Here is a 17,985-nt window from a genome sequence, read left to right as displayed (position 1 = left end):
AGGACCTATCTTGTATTGAGCAAAACGAACATGCACAACTATACTGTTAATTATCTGGGTAAAAAACTGAAATAGAATAGCAAATTGTATTGTGAGCATCCTAAACATAAAAGTGATCAGGAAATGCAACCTTAGCAATAGCATAACCAACAGACAACTGTATCAGGTCAGAAATTTCAGCCAAGGCCTATATGGCTATAACAGGTGCAGAACAAAATTCAAGAAATCATTGCAGGTCATAACGCGAACAGAGATGTATCCAATAGCAGAAACAGAACATTGCCACTACAAATCCCCTGGAAGCATCATCAGAACAGAAACATCATCTTGCAACCACGAGCAGACAAACCGTCCATAATCATATACGCAGCATAGATTCATTGACCGTAACCACAACATTGTAGGTGCACCGAACAATATAGCGCAGGTACTATTCAGATCCAACAGGCAAAAGCAGCAACACGGTTTTTCTTCTTACAGACATCCATAGATCGCTATAACTACTAATACTACCATAGACAAGCGAGACTTCCGAGAAACGACAAGCAGCAGCCATCGACCACCAGGCAGCGCAAGGGGGCGGCGCACCTAGGAGGAGGTGAACTTGGTGACGGCCTTGGTGCCCTCAGACACGGCGTGCTTGGCGAGCTCCCCGGGGAGGACGAGGCGCACCGAGGTCTGGATCTCGCGGGAGGTGATGGTGGGCTTCTTGTTGTAGCGCGCGAGCTTGGCCGACTCGCCGGCGAGCTTCTCGAAGATGTCGTTGATGAAGGAGTTCATGATGGACATGGCCTTGGAGGAGATGCCGATGTCGGGGTGGACCTGCTTGAGCACCTTGAAGATGTAGATCTTGTACGTCTCCACGCTCTTCTTGGCCTTCTTCTTGGACTTCTTGTCGACGCCGTCCTTGGCGGCGGTCTTGCCCGCCGGCAGGCTCTTCCCCGCCTTGGGCTTCTTCGCGGCCGGCGCCTTCGCGGCCGGGTCAGACGCTGGTTCGTCCTCGACCGGCTTCTTCGCCGCCGGCTTCTTCTCGGCCTTGGGCGCCATGGGAGCTGGTGGCGGTGGTGGGGATCGGATTTGGGGTTGCGTGTGCGAGGAGGAAGATTGGGGAATTTGGGTTGTGGTGGGGAAAGGAGGAGACGGGGGCGGTGGATTTATAGTGGTGAGGCGGTCGGCGCTGATTGGTTGCGGGGCTGGTGCCGCGGATCGGTGACGTGGAGGGGTACGAGGCGGTTGGCGCGGCTTTGGGTGGACGGGCGGGATGCGTTCCGGCGCGGATCGGAAATTATGGGCGGGATCATTATCTCCATCGCGGGAAACAACGTTCACGCCAAAATGTGCGGGCGACCGCGTCCAACAGAAAAAAATCGAATGCGCATTAGTACCTTGCAGTACCAGATGCTCTCGCTATGAAAAGCACATTTTTTAATTAAATGGGAAAAGAGATAGGAAGTGCGTCTACATGTTTTATGTGGGTATATATGGTTTCATGGGAAAGTGACTGTGTTGCCACCTATATGTCTTTTCTTCAGATAATGTTCGAACGTGTAAATATCTCACCTGAGTAGGCTTGCGTCTCTAGCAGCTCGTAGCATAGCTAGTAAGGGTGTGTTTGGTAGCGTGGGCCAACTCAGAAACTCTCATCTCAACAGAGATTTATGGACAAACATGTGTTTGTTAGCCCGTGTCAATCCATCTCAACTATCCCACCTCATACGGAAAAGGCTCCTCAGCCAGGTCCGGTTGTGAAGCTCAAATCGAGCTTGACAACTCAGCTTGGCTGAGTGCATCCCGCAAAATTGCCCACCCGCACACCTCGCAGAGGCCCAGACTTCCATCCCCGAAAAAAAAAGATGCCATTTTCTCTCCGCACATCTCTCGTGAGCGCTGGCCGCCGCGCCTCCCGTGCCTCCCGAGCGTTGACTGACGCCGGCGCCGCGCCTTCCGTCCACTGGCCGCCGCATCCGCGCTTCCCCTCCCGCCAAGACCGAGCCTCGCCGCCGGAAGAGCCTCCTCGCGCCGCCCAACAGGGCCTCCTCGCGCCGCCAAGCAGAGCCGCCTCTCGCCGGTAGAGCCGACGCCGCGCCGCCACAACTGCCCAGCAGAGCCGCCTCGCGCCGCCAGTTCCGTCGTCGCGCCGGCGGGGCCGACGCCGCGCCGGCAGGGCCTCCTCCAGATCCGATTTTGGACCCGATTGCTTTTGCTATACTTTTTCCAAGGACCTTTTTGCAAAAATGTCCCTGTTTGTAGAAATGCTGTGTATAAATACATAATAGTAAACCAGTGTGAATTTTATATAATATGGATTTAGTGTGTATTTTATATAGATATAGTATTAACTTAGTTTAAATATTGAATTAGTGCTGAAATCAATTGCCGTGATGTCCTTACCATCTCATGTGATACATGTGCTACCAAACAACATCTTATCTTATCTCATACATGTGCCACCAAACAACATCTCATCCTAGCTCAACTTAGCTAGGGTCATCATGTATGAAGAGAGAAAGTAATTCTCAATTGACCCGGGCTACCAAACACACCCTAAGTTTCTAGTGTGAGAAGGAGATGCAGGTGGTTAAACTATATACCACAATTTTTAGCTACTATTCCTGAGAAAGATTGTAATAGTCATGAGTAACTAATAAAGCTCCTTGGTTCGCAAAAAAAAAATGTTTAACCTGTTTAAAATGTGTTTTTCGTGTGGATACGACAAATGTTGAAGCCGGTGGCGATGTGGGGTTAGTTCGGTGTCGACGGGGATCTCAAAGAAGAGTGGCTCGCGAAGGAGAAGGGCTTGATCTAGTTAAGATGGCAGACCAATAGTAATGAAAAGGGGGAAATAGATGATCCAACATGTCAAGTATTTTCCGGTCCTAGGTACTTGTTGGTCCACCCATGTCTGGCACAATCAAGTAAACTTACAGTTTTGTAGAATTTGAACAATCTGAATCTTGAACAATACTTGCTCAACTACTCTTCTCGCACAAATGTGCATGGAGTTACGCTCGAACTGATCAAACTCTATATCAGATAACATAACCAAGTCGAGTAAATATCATAAATTTGAAACGATGGCAGCGCATTTGCTGCTGGATACGAGGAGTCTCGAAGTATAGTTGAGCTGTCAACATTGATGGCGGCCAGCCTGGCAGTGGCTGAGATGGTGATGAGGACGCTACCTCAAGTGGATAGAAGAAGCCATCTGAGTAGGGGGACTGAAGCCCAGTGCAATATAGTTTCATATTTATTGTATTGATCTAATGATTTTTATATCACGGGTTCAATGTATTCGTGCTCACCTATCCGCCGCCAGCTTGCCGACCTGGTTGCCCGCCTACTTGATGTCATGGTTGCTGCTTCCCTGCTGGTGCTTCGTGCTCACCACATCATGAAGGAATGTGTGAGAGAGGCAAGTGGCGGAGCGAGGCACATAGATTTGGCAGTGAAACAGTGGCGACACACGTCTGCGTGAGAAGCTGGAAACCCTAGCAAAAGTTTCCTTGACCCTTGGGTAGCCACGCCCAAGTAGAAGTTGCATCGAATGTACGTGGGCTGGAATCACCAGGTCCCCGCTAGACAAAATCCTTCCAAGCCCGACCAAACCCTCCAGCCCAGTTGAGCCTCCCTCTCCGTAGAGTCCTAGGCTGGAATTAACATCGGTCTAATCGCTGGCCGGTCCACGAGGGAAATTCTAGCTCTAGCTCATGGCCCTAAATAAATAGGGTAATGAACCGATGTTGGTGAAGAATGTTCAAACTACACAATGCAAACAACATTTTCGTACATGGTATAAAAGAGAAATAATAATAAGCTAGTAGTGAGATGTGGCGCGTGTAGCGAAAATTCAATTCGCCTACCATGTGCATATGCTCCCTTCACCAAAAAACATAAAATAATTGGCATATTTAATATTTTAAAGATGAACAAAATCTATATTTATCTATCCACCTGATGTCGAGGGTACTCCTCGCCAATGCCCTCCGATAGGGGCTTAGGGTTGACGGAATCCTGTTGGCTGACTCGAGACATCGGTTTTCAGACAAGCGGGGAGAGCAATTTACCCAGGTTCGGGGCCCTCGATGAGGTAAAACCCTTACGTCCTGCCTGTCTGTTCTTTGATTATGAAGACAATGGGTTACAATGGGGTGCCGAATAGTTCGGCTGAGATCTAGTCGAGATTGCTATTGCTAGGGTTACCTAGCTCTAAGCTTTTCCTGGCTAAGATTGCTAAGATTGATCGTGTCCTTCGGTAGCCCCTCTCCTAGCCTTTATATAGGAGGCCGGGTCTCAAGGGGTATAACCGAATACGACTAGATTTACAGTAGTTTAGATCCAATCTTTCCTTGTTTGTTCGCTCCCTTGTCTTGCACGTCAAGGAATCTTCTAGTGCGCCGACCTAGAGGCCCATCACGCCTTCAGGTATCTTCATGGGCCTCCAATTAGTCAATACCGGATAGGGCAACACTGGTTACTCGAAGGGTAATGCCCACGTCAGTAGCCCCCGAGTGTCTAGCCGAAGATAATTCGGGTAGAGACTTAATGCACGTCTTCTCTTGATATTCTTCTCCTTCATTGTCCTTGTTCATCTTGAATCTGCTTCACCTTCTTTTATCGGGTGCGCGTCAGCGCTCCCGATGGGAGTAGCCCCCGAGTCTAGGTACGGATGCTTGCAATCCGTGCGTAGACTCAAGTTGTTCTACTCGAATACTTTCCTCTGCCGAATTTTTCACGGATCTTCATAGGTCATCCGATATACTTTCTTTACGCAAAGGATAATGAGTAACGTGCCCAACTTTTGTTGGTTAACTGCCGATGGCAAAACAACGTTACCCTACACAGAATCAAGTCCCCGGGCATGATCCTGGAGTGCAAAAAACTTTTTAACGGGTGTGCACCACGTCCTCCCGATGGGAGTAATTATCGAGTCTGGGTACAGACTCAAACCTTCTTCCTTCGACCGCTTATTCTGTCGAGCCTTCTCTTTATCGGGTGCACGTCAGTGCTCCCGATGGGAGTAGCCCCCGAGTCTAGGTTCGGATGCTTGTAATCCATGCGTAGACTCAAGTCCTTCATCCGATGACTTTTCATGTTTCCTTCGAGTGCCTCTAGTTTTTTTTATGACGTCATTGATGACGTGTAACTGCTGCGAGCTGATCTGACGGGTCCTGACATGACGGGCTTGCCCTAGCTCTGTGCAATCAGTTTTTTTAGGGCTTGACCACTATACGCGTAACGATCGAGGTGGCTCCTCGATTTTCGCGCAATCGTGGGCATAGTGGGCCGCCGGTTCCTCCCCTTCCTCAAGCGCCACGTGCTTACTTAGCTCTTAACTTCTCCTCAAAATCTCCAAAGGGCGAAAAATTCCAAATCTTCTCCACAGTTCCGCAGTATCTCCTCATTCTCCCCCTTCTTCCTTCCTTCGTCATTGTCGCGCCGCCACCACAGCTTTTCCAATCTTCCTCAGATCCCACAATGGTGAAGAAGAAGAATCCTGCCGCCGCTACTAGCTCCACCAGCGGAGGTGCCGCCGCCAAGTCCTCCTCTTCTCTTCCGAAGGGGAGCGCTCCGGGCGCCCCTCCCCCAGCTCCGGCGCCGCCAGCACCGCCAAGCTCAATGGTCAAACCTTGGGACTGGGTAGCATCAACCGTCACCAAGCGTGACGAGAAGAGATCCCGAAGCCTAGGATTGATATCCTCCGATGCGGGAGATGTGATCCTTCCAGGTGCGATTTCTCGGCCTGATCCTCCTGCTGGATTTACTGTGATGTTCTTATCTTTCCTTCACCGAGGCCTTTCGCTCCCCACTCACGGATTCCTCCTCCATCTCTTGCGGACGCACGAAATCCAATTATGGCAACTTTGTAAGGGTACATTGCCCCTATGTGTGGTTTTGGTAATCAATGACAACCCCTATGGACTAATGTTTTCATTGAGTTTATATGAAGGAATATTCCATAGGTACTACTTGCTCTCCATGTGTTGGATTCAAGTATGGATGCCATGAAGATAAAGGTATATCTTGTGTATTGGCATCAAGATCATCGGTATGAAGATATATATATGTGATATGATCAATAAGAAGAAATGAAGATGGAGTTCTTATGTGGAACTCAATATTAGCCATGCTCTATCTTATGTGAGTATGTGAAGATACAAGGTTGAGTTGGGCAAGTTCAAGATGAGCGTCTCAAGTGAATCACATACTTGAAGCTTGCCGTCCATTTGATGATAATGGACTAGTGAAGATGTGTATCAATGGAGCTTTCCCATCATAGTGTATGGGGGAGCATTTGTGAGTCTTCACGAAGCAACATTGGTCAAGTGAGGTATTCCGGCTTGAGTGAAGCTTGAAGGTTTATCATCAAGATCAAGCGGGATGCGCAAGGCAAATGTATGGCCTTGCTAGGTTTTCCTTTTACCTGTATCAAGGTGGATGTTGGGAGACCGGATTATAGGATAGATAGCCGCACTACTAAGAGGGGCTTTCGGTTGGGTAACTTGATCACATCGTCTTAGGGAGCTCAATACTTTGCATACTTTGCATATCCTTATTGCTTCTTGGTGTTTCTCTATGTGAGGTTCTTGAGCTTGCTGCTAGCTTTACAACAAGCCCAAGTTCATCGAAAACGGAGTTCGCATGCATCTTCTATTGCGTTTTCGAGGTTGGGCGATTTTACCGGTTATTCATGATATAAGGTTCTACCCTTTTATATTCATGATAAAATCCCCTCCTACAATTTCTTGAGTTTGCACTTTCTATTGGATGTCATTTGTTATTATCTTTCCAACGGAATTTGTTTCATGTCAATCGGAGTTCGGGAGCAATAATTATTAAAGAAAAGGTAAAAGAAGAAAAAGAAAAAGAAAAGAAAAAAAAAGGGAAGGCCCCGGTTGCCGCCCGGCCTGCCGGGCCGCTCGCCGGCCCACCCGGTCCGAACCGGGCGCCAACCGGACCGGGCGGCCACCGGCCCACGCGCCGGCCAGCCAGTGCATCTCCGGTCCGGCCGATGGCTGACCGGGCCGCATCTCCACCAATCGGGCATCAAGCCGCCCCGGCCCGACCGGCCTCGCCCCCTGTCCGAAGCTGGCAGGCCCAGCTGCACCTCCGGTCCAGCCAGGCTCCGCACCGGGCCGCCTCCACGCGCCGAGGCCCACGCGCCCTGGCCTCTTCCCCGCGCGGCCTAAGGCTTTCCGCCGCCCAGTGATACGTCTCCGACGTATCGATAATTTCTTATGTTCCATGCCACATTATTGATGATATCTACATGTTTTATGCACACTTTATGTCATATTCGTGCATTTTCTGGAACTAACCTATTAACAAGATGCCGAAGTGTCAGTTGTTGTTTTCTGCTGTTTTTGGTTTCAGAAATCCTAGTAACGAAATATTCTCGGAATTGGACGAAATCAACGTCCAGGGTCCTATTTTTCCACGAAGCTTCCAGAAGACCGAAGAGAAGACGAAGTGGGGCCACGAGGTGGCGACACCATAGGGCGGCGCGACCCAAGCCCTGGCCGTGCCGACCTATGGTGTGGGCCCCTCGTGTGGCCCCCTGACCTGCCCTTCCGCCTACTTAAAGCCTCCGTCGCGAAACCCCCAGTACCGAGAGCCACGATACGGAAAACCTTACTGAGACGCCGCCGCCGCCAATCCCATCTCGGGGGATTCAGGAGATCGCCTCCGGCACCCTGCCGGAGAGGGGAATCATCTCCCGGAGGACTCTATGCCGCCATGGTCGCCTCCGGAGTGATGTGTGAGTAGTCTACCCCTGGACTATGGGTCCATAGCAGTAGCTAGATGGTTGTCTTCTCCCCATTGTGCTTAATTGTCGGATCTTGTGAGCTGCCTAACATGATCAAGACCATCTATCTGTAATTCTATATGTTGCGTTTGTTGGGATCCGATGAATAGAGAATACTTGTTATGTTGATTATCAAAGTTATGTCTATGTGTTGTTTATGATCTTGCATGCTCTCCGTTACTAGTAGATGCTCTGGCCAAGTAGATGCTTGTAACTCCAAGAGGGAGTATTTATGCTCGATAGTGGGTTCATGTCTCCGTGAATCTGGGGAAGTGACAGAAATCTCTAAGATTATGGATGTGCTGTTGCCACTAGGGATAAAACATTGGTGCTATGTTCGAGGACGTAGTTACTGATTACATTACGCGCAATACTTAATGCAATTGTCTGTTGTTAGCAACTTAATACTGGAGGGGGTTCGGATGATAACCTGAAGGTGGACTTTTTAGGCATAGATGCATGCTGGATAGCGGTCTATGTACTTTGTCGTAATGCCCAATTAAATCTCACAATACTCATCATAATATGTATGTGCATGGTCATGCCCTCTTTATTTGTCAATTGCCCAACTGTAATTTGTTCACCCAACATGTTGTTTATCTTATGGGAGAGACACCTCTAGTGAACTGTGGACCCCGGTCCAATTCTCTATACTGAAATACAATCTACTGCAATACTGTTCTACTGTTTTCTGCAAACAATCATCATCCACACTATACATCTAATCCTTTGTTACAGCAAGCCGGTGAGATTGACAACCTCGTTGTTTCGTTGGGGCAAAGTACTTTGGTTGTGTTGTGCAGGTTCCACGTTGGCGCCGGAATCTCTGGTGTTGCGCCGCACTACATCCCGCCGCCATCAACCTTCAACGTGCTTCTTGGCTCCTACTGGTTCGATAAACCTTGGTTTCATACTGAGGGAAAACTTGCCGCTGTACGCATCACACCTTCCTCTTGGGGTTCCCAACGGACGCGTGTTGTATGCGTATCAAGCTCTTTTTCTGGCGCCGTTGCCGGGGAGATCAAGACACGCTGCAAGGGGAGTCTCCACTTCCCAATCTCTTTACTTTGTTTTTGTCTTGCTTAGTTTTATTTACTACTTTGTTTGCTGCACTAAATCAAAACACAAAAAAATTAGTTGCTAGTTTTACTTTAATTGCTATCTTGTTTGCTATATCAAAAACACAAAAAAATTAGTTACTCGCATTTACTTTATCTAGTTTGCTTTATTTACTACTGCTAAAATGGCCACCCCTGAAAATACTAAGTTGTGTGACTTCACAACCACAAATAATAATGATTTCTTATGCACACCTATTGCTCCACCCGCTACTACAGCAAAATTCTTTGAAATTAAACCTGCTTTACTAAATCTTGTTATGCGAGAGCAATTTTCTGGTGTTAGTTCTGATGATGCTGCTGCCCATCTTAATAATTTTGTTGAACTATGTGAAATGCAAAAGTATAAAGATGTAGATGGTGACATTATAAAATTAAAATTGTTCCCTTTCTCATTAAGAGGAAGAGCTAAAGATTGGTTGCTATCTCTGCCTAAGAATAGTATTGATTCATGGACTAAATGCAAGGATACTTTTATTGGTAGATATTATCCCCCTGCTAAAATTATATCTTTGAGGAGTAGCATAATGAATTTTAAACAATTAGATACTGAGCATGTTGCACAAGCATGGGAAAGAATGAAATCTCTGGTTAAAAATTGCCCAACCCATGGACTGACTACTTGGATGATCATCCAAACCTTCTATGCAGGACTAAATTTTTCTTCGCGGAATTTATTGGATTCAGCTGCTGGAGGAACCTTTATGTCCATCACTCTTGGTGAAGCAACAAAGCTTCTTGATAATATGATGATCAATAACTCTGAATGGCACACGGAAAGAGCTCCACAAGGTAAGAAGGTAAATTCTGTCGAAGAAACCTCTTCCTTGAGTAATAAGATTGATGCTATTATATCTATGCTTGTGAATGATAGGACTAATATTGATCCTAATAATGTTCCGTTAGCTTCATTGGTTGCCCAAGAAGAACATGTTGATGTAAACTTCATTAAAAATAATAATTTCAACAACAATGCTTACCGGAACAATTCTAGTAACAACTATAGGCCATATCCTTATAATAATGGCAACGGCTATGGTAATTCTTATGGGAATTCTTACAACAATAATAGGAACACACCCTCTGAACTTGAAGCCATGCTTAAAGAATTTATTAGTACACAAACTGCCTTTAACAAATCTGTTGAAGAAAAGCTTGGGAAAATTGATATACTTGCTTCTAAAGTTGATAGTCTTGCCTCTGATGTTGATCTTTTGAAATCGAAAGTTATGCCTAATAGGGATATTGAAAATAAAATTGTTACTACAGCAAATGCCATCCAAGTTAGAATTAATGAGAATATAAGATTAATGGCTGAACTGCGTGCTAGGTGGGATAGAGAAGAAAATGAAAAACTAGCTAAAGAGAAGAATGTAGCTAAAGTTTGGACTATTACCACCACAAGTAATGTTGATTCTTCACATGTTGCTGCACCTCCTACTATTAATAATAAAAGAATTGGTGTTAGCAATATTTCCACTTCTAATGCAAAGCGCGAGAAACTGCCTGAAACTGCTAAATCATTAAATCGCTGTGATAAAACTGCTGAAATTTTTTCAAATATTGGGGATGATGATCCCATTGCTTTAGATTATAATGGTTTGAATTTTGATGATTGCCACATCTCTGAAGTTATAAAGTTCTTGCAAAAACTTGCTAAAAGTCCTAATGCTAGTGCTATAAATTTGGCTTTCACGCAACATATTACAAATGCTCTCATAAAAGCTAGAGAAGAGAAACTAGAGCGCGAAGCCTCTATTACTAGAAAGCTAGAGGATGGTTGGGAGCCCATCATTAAGATGAAGGTTAAAGATTTTGATTGTAATGCCTTATGTGATCTTGGTGCAAGTATTTCTGTTATGCCTAAGAAAATTTATAATATGCTTGACTTGCCACCGCTGAAAAATTGTTATTTGGATGTTAATCTTGCTGGTAATTCTACAAAGAAACCTTTGGGGAAAGTTGATAATGTTTGCATTACCGTTAACAATAACCTTGTCCCCGTTGATTTTGTTGTCTTGGATATTGAATGCAATGCATCTTGTCCCATTATATTGGGAAGACCTTTTCTTCGAACTGTTGGTGCTATCATTGATATGAAGGAAGGTAATATAAAATATCAATTTCCTCTCAAGAAAGGTATGGAACACTTCCCTAGAAAGAGAATGAAGTTACCTTTTGATTCTATTGTTGACACTTCGTCTCTTGATAATACTTGATACACACTTTCTGCGCCTAGCTGAAAGGCGTTAAAGAAAAGCGCTTATGGGAGACAACCCATGGTTTTTACTACAGTACTTTGTTTTTATTTTGTGTCTTGGAAGTTGTTTACTACTGTAGCAACCTCTCCTTATCTTAGTTTAGTGTTTTGTTGTGCCAAGTAAAGTCGTTGATAGTAAAGTTCATACTAGATTTGGATTACTGCGCAGAAACAGATTTCTTTGCTGTCACGAATCTAGGCAAAATTCTCTGTAGGTAACTCAGAAAATTATGCCAATTTACGTGAGTGATCCTCAGATATGTACGCAACTTTCATTCAATTTGAGCATTTTCATTTGAGAAAGTCTGGTGCCTCGATAAAATCCGTCAATACGAACTGTTCTGTTTTGACAGATTCTGCCTTTTATTTCGCATTGCCTCTTTTGCTATGTTGGATGAATTTCTTTGATCCATTAATGTCCAGTAGCTTTATGCAATGTCCAGAAGTGTTAAGAATGATTATGTCACCTCTTAACATGTTAATTTTTATTGTCCACTAATCCTCTAATGAGTTGTTCTAAGTTTGGTGTGGAGGAAGTTTTCAAGGATCAAGAGAGGGAGGTGATACAATATGATCAAGGAGAGTGAAAGCTCTAAGCTTGGGGATGCCCCGGTGGTTCACCCCTGCATATTCTAAGAAGACTCAAGCGTCTAAGCTTGGGGATGCCCAAGGCATCCCCTTCTTCATCGACAACATTATCAGGTTCCTCCCCTGAAACTATATTTTTATTCCATCACATCTTATGTGCTTTTCTTGGAGCGTCGGTTTGTTTTTGTTTTTGTTTTGTTTGAATAAAATGGATCCTAGCATTCACTTTGTGGGAGAGAGACACGCTCCGCTGTAGCATATGGACAAGTATGTCCTTAGGCTCTACTCATAGTATTCATGGCGAAGTTTCTTCTTCGTTAAATTGTTATATGGTTGGAATTGGAAAATGATACATGTAGTAAATTGCTATAATGTCTTGGATAATGTGATACTTGGCAATTGGTGTGCTCATGTTTAAGCTCTTGCATCATATACTTTGCCCCCATTAATGAAGAAATACATAGAGCATGCTAAAATTTGGTTTGCATATTTGGTCTCTCTAAGGTCTAGATAATTTCTAGAATTGAGTTTGAACAACAAGGAAGACGGTGTAGAGTCTTATAATGTTTTCAATATGTCTTTTATGTGAGTTTTGCTGCACCGGTTCATCCTTGTGTTTGTTTCAAATAGCCTTGCTAGCCTAAACCTTGTATCGAGAGGGAATACTTCTCATGCATCCAAAATCCTTGAGCCAACCACTATGCCATTTGTGTCCACCATACCTACCCACTACATGGTATTTCTCCGCCATTCCAAAGTAAATTGCTTGAGTGCTACCTTTAAAATTCCATCATTCACCTTTGCAATATATAGCTCATGGGACAAATAGCTTAAAAACTATTGTGGTATTGAATATGTACTTATGCACTTTATCTCTTATTAAGTTGCTTGTTGTGCGATAACCATGTTCACTGGGGACGCCATCAACTACTCTTTGTTGAATTTCATGTGAGTTGCTATGCATGTTCGTCTTGTCTGAAGTAAGAGAGATCTACCACCTTATGGTTAAGCATGCATATTGTTAGAGAAGAACATTGGGCCGCTAACTAAAGCCATGATCCATGGTGGAAGTTTCAGTTTTGGACAATATCCTCAATCTCATATGAGAAAATTAATTGTTGCCACATGCTTATGCATAAAAGAGGAGTCCATTATCTATTGTCTATGTTGTCCCGGTATGGATGTCTAAGTTGAGAATAATCAATAGCGAGAAATCCAATGCGAGCTTTCTCCTTAGACCTTTGTACAGGCGGCATAGAGGTACCCCTTTGTGACACTTGGTTAAAACATGTGCATTGCGATGATCCGGTAGTCCAAGCTAATTAGGACAAGGTGCGGGCACTATTAGTATACTATGCATGAGGCTTGCAACTTGTAAGATATAATTTACATGATACATATGCTTTATTACTACCGTTGACAAAATTGTTTCATGTTTTCAAAATAAAAGCTCTAGCACAAATACAGCAATCGATGCTTTTCCTCTATGGAGGACCATTCTTTTACCTTTTTGTTGAGTCAGTTCACCTATTTCTCTCCACCTCAAGAAGCAAACACTTGTGTGAACTGTGCATTGATTCCTACATACTTGCATATTGCACTTATTATATTACTCTATGTTGACAATATCCATGAGATATACATGTTATAAGTTGAAAGCAACCGCTGAAACTTAATCTTCCTTTGTGTTGCTTCAATACTTTTACTATGAATTATTGCTTTATGAGTTAACTCTTATGCAAGACTTATTGATGCTTGTCTTGAAGTACTATTCATGAAAAGTCTTTGCTATATGATTCACTTGTTTACTCATGTCATATACATTCTTTTGATCGTTGCATTCACTACATATGCTTTACAAATAGTATGATCAAGGTTATGATGGCATGTCACTCCAGAAATTATCTTTGTTATCGTTTTACCTGCTCGGGACGAGCAGAACTAAGCTTGGGGATGCTGATACGTCTCCGACGTATCGATAATTTCTTATGTTCCATGCCACATTATTGATGATATCTACATGTTTTATGCACACTTTATGTCATATTCGTGCATTTTCTGGAACTAACCTATTAACAAGATGCCGAAGTGCCGATTCTTTGTTTCTGCTTTTTGGTTTCGTAAATCCTAGTAACGAAATATTCTCGGAATTGGACGAAATCAACGCCCAGGGTCCTATTTTGCCACGAAGCTTCCAGAAGACCGAAGAGAAGACGAAGTGGGGCCACAAGGTGGCGACACCATAGGGCGGCGTGGCCCAAGCCCTGGCCGCGCCGACCTATGGTGTGGGCCCCTCGTGTGGCCCCCTGACCTGCCCTTCCGCCTACTTAAAGCCTCCGTCGCGAAACCCCCAGTACCGAGAGCCACGATACGGAAAACCTTACTGAGACGCCGCCACCGCCAATCCCATCTCGGGGGATTCAGGAGATCGCCTCCGGCACCCTGCCGGAGAGGGGAATCATCTCCCGGAGGACTCTACGCCGCCATGGTCGCCTCCGGAGTGATGTGTGAGTAGTCTACCCCTGGACTATGGGTCCATAGCAGTAGCTAGATGGTTGTCTTCTCCCCATTGTGCTTAATTGTCGGATCTTGTGAGCTGCCTAACATGATCAAGATCATCTATCTGTAATTCTATATGTTGCGTTTGTTGGGATCCGATGAATAGAGAATACTTGTTATGTTGATTATCAAAGTTATGTCTATGTGTTGTTTATGATCTTGCATGCTCTCCGTTACTAGTAGATGCTCTGACCAAGTAGATGCTTGTAACTCCAAGAGGGAGTATTTATGCTCGATAGTGGGTTCATGTCTCCGTGAATCTGGGGAAGTGACAGAAATCTCTAAGATTATGGATGTGCTGTTGCCACTAGGGATAAAACATTGGTGCTATGTTCGAGGACGTAGTTACTGATTACATTACGCGCAATACTTAATGCAATTGTCTGTTGTTAGCAACTTAATACTGGAGGGGGTTCGGATGATAACCTGAAGGTGGACTTTTTAGGCATAGATGCATGCTGGATAGCGGTCTATGTACTTTGTCGTAATGCCCAATTAAATCTCACAATACTCATCATAATATGTATGTGCATGGTCATGCCCTCTTTATTTGTCAATTGCCCAACTGCAATTTGTTCACCCAACATGTTGTTTATCTTATGGGAGAGACACCTCTAGTGAACTGTGGACCTCGGTCCAATTCTCTATACTGAAATACAATCTCTTGCAATCTTGTTCTCATTTTCGCAAACAATCATCATCCACACTATACATCTAATCCTTTGTTACAGCAAGCCGGTGAGATTGACAACCTCGCTGTTTCGTTGGGGCAAAGTACTTTGGTTGTGTTGTGCAGGTTCCACGTTGGCACCGGAATCTCTGGTGTTGCGCCGCACTACATCCCGCCGCCATCAACCTTCAACGTGCTTCTTGGCTCCTACTGGTTCGATAAACCTTGGTTTCATACTGAGGGAAAACTTGCCGCTGTACGCATCACACCTTCCTCTTGGGGTTCCCAACGGACGCGTGCTGTACGCGTATCACCCAGCGCGCTAACCACCGCGCCCGGTCGGTGGGCCGGTCCGACCGGATAGGCCACCGGCCTCTCCGGCCCAGGATCCGGTCGGCCGGCCTGCTGACCGGCTGGGCACCTTTTTTAGTCGTTTTTTATGCGTTTTTCACCCCGTTTCTTCCCCAACGGTTATTTCTTCTTCCCCCACTATAAATACCTTTCTCCTACCTTGAGACAATAACTTCTTCCCCTTTCTCTCACCTCCATTGTTGCATTTGAAGAAGTTGCTCTCTCCCTTGAATCCTCTAACCGTTCTTGCTCATATTTGAGGATTTGAGAGAGGAGATCTAGATCTACACTTCCACCAAACCGTTTCTTCTCTAAGTGAGGGAATCTCTTGGGATCTAGATCTTGGAGTCTTTGGTTGACTTTCCCCCTTGTTCTTCCTCTCCAATCTCATCCTAGCATTCGTTGCTTTGGTGAGATTTGAGTGTGAAGGACTTGAACACCTCCGGTGTTCTTGCTTTGCATCATTGCATAGTGTTGAGCTCTCCACCACGATTTGTTCGAGTGAGAGACCGTGAGCTTGTTACTCTTGGAGGGTGACCTCCTAGTTGGCTTGGTTGGTATCCCGGTGATCTCTTCGTGGAAGATTGTGAAGGGGCCCGGGCTTCTCCTTCGTGGAGCTTGTGAAGTGGTTGTGGAGCTTGCCATCTCCGGAGCGGAGGAAAAGCTAACCATAAGGAAAGGGCCATTATCCTTCATGGGTGTGGTTCGGAGAATAGGGTGAGCCTTCGTGGCGCGGGGAATCCTTCGTGGGACCTCCACTCCTCCAAACGTGACGTACCTTGTTGCAAAGCAAGGGAACACGGGAATACATCCTCGTCTCCGCGTGCCTCGGTTATTTCTATACCCGAGCTCTCTTTGCTTGTGATAGCCATCGTGCTTGAAGTACATATATCTTGCTATCACTTGTGCTACATATATCTTGTGCCTATCTTGCTTAGCTCTAGTTGCTATTGTTACACTTAGTTGAGCTTAGCATATTTAGGGTTTGTGCTTGTAAACTAAACGATAGTTTAATTCCGCATTCTTACAAGTCAAATCCGCAAGAGTTTGTAATTGCCTATTCACCCCCCCCCCCTCTAGGCGACATCTCGATCTTTCAATTGGTATCAGAGCAAGGTCTCTCATTGTTTAAGGCTTCACCGCCTTGAGAGTAAAGATGTCGGCTAGTATAGTGCACAATGACACAATTGTCTTTAATGGCACAAATTATCTTTTGTGGAGAAATTGCTTGCTTTGTAAGCTTCGGACCTTGTGTCCACATATAGAGCAATTTCTAGATGTCGGTTTTTCTCCTCCGATGGATTCTCAAAATCTATCTTTAGAGGATGAGAAAAACTTACATCTTGAAGCTCAAGTATCTAATGAGCTTTTATTCTCTTTGAGACCCGATTTTCGTAGGTTCTTGATATATATAAAGCGAAAATCGTCTCATGAGATGTGGATCAAGCTTAAGGAAATGTTTGGTGGATCCACTTCTCAATTGGTCGGTGGTGATTCCGAGGAGCTCTCTTCCCCTTCACATCATGAAGAGCTCCAAGTTGCTTCCACCTCCGGTCGTGATGAGTTATCATCTTCTTTCACTTCACCAACGTGCAGCAAGACACGAGGTAATGATATGGTGAGTGGTGAGGAAAATTGCAATGTTGATATTGTGCTCAATAGTGATGATTCTTCATCTCTATCCCATTGTAATGCTTCCTCTTTGGACTTAAACACATCTAGCATTGAAAATGACCTACATGCTTGTGTTGATAGTCCTTGCATATCATGTGTAAATTGCTTACATAGATCTCATGAAGATATGCTTACCTTGTCTTGCTCCCATAATCAAAATGCTTATATTTCCTCTAGTTGTTTGTTGACTAACAATGTAGAGGAAACCGAACACTCTATGGATCAAGACATGATTTCAAATGAGGATTCAAGAATATCTTCATCTTCATCCTCCGGTATGCACATGTGCCTTATGGCATATGGATCAAAGGTATCTCCTACTTTGACTCCTAACACGTCCTCTAATGATGAGAATGATGATGATGATGATAATGATGAAGAATATAATACCTTGGTGCATAATATGGCAATGGTGTATGCTTCTATTCGTGGTAATAAAGAAGCTCGTGCTAATCTCGAACACTCTATGGATACCTTGTATAAATATAAGGAAACCATAGTGGAGTTGGAGTCCCATGTTGAAAATGGGGAAATGAGATTCACTCTCCTCAAGCATGAGCTAAAAGATGAGAAGCATACTAATTTTATGCTTACACAAAAAATTGAATCCTATGAGCTTGAAAATGAAAAATCTATTGATGATGCTTGTGCTACTAACTCTAATTCTTGTGAAGCATCGACCTTAAAGGAGAATGTTGAGCTAAGGGCTCAACTTGAGTTGCTAACTAGCAATTATAGGGAATTGGAAGAAAGTCATAAAAAGCTCTCAAGCTCTCGTGATGATCTTCTAATTTCCTATGATGGGCTAAAGTTAGCTCATGAGGCAAGTATCACTAAGGTAACATCTTGTGAGCCTCATATGGATGTTAGCACAATCTCTACTACAAATGCTATATTGCCATGTGCTAGTTCTTGTAATCCATCTAGTCAAACTAGTGATACACCTTGTGTTGGATTACTT

General features: G+C 44.5%; 1 protein-coding gene across 1 annotated transcript; it reads right to left on the bottom strand.

Moving 5' to 3' along the window:
• Positions 1-355: 355 nt before the first annotated feature.
• On the bottom strand, positions 356-1,141 carry LOC127292877 (histone H2B.1-like). Its single transcript, XM_051322391.1, has one exon. The coding sequence runs from the start codon at positions 1,045-1,047 to the stop codon at positions 589-591; it is 459 nt and encodes a 152-aa protein (XP_051178351.1). The 5' UTR covers positions 1,048-1,141; the 3' UTR covers positions 356-588.
• Positions 1,142-17,985: the final 16,844 nt, after the last annotated feature.

Source organism: Lolium perenne, chromosome 4 (assembly GCF_019359855.2).
Source record: "Lolium perenne isolate Kyuss_39 chromosome 4, Kyuss_2.0, whole genome shotgun sequence".
Lineage (NCBI taxonomy): Eukaryota > Viridiplantae > Streptophyta > Magnoliopsida > Poales > Poaceae > Lolium > Lolium perenne.
Note: the sequence above shows the minus strand (reverse complement) of the source record. Positions and strands in the feature narration are given on the sequence as shown.

Coding starts and splice junctions, on each gene's coding strand:
- LOC127292877 (XM_051322391.1), bottom strand. CDS start 1,047: ATGGCGCCCAAGGCCGAGAAGAAGCCGGCGGCGAAGAAGCCGGTCGAG.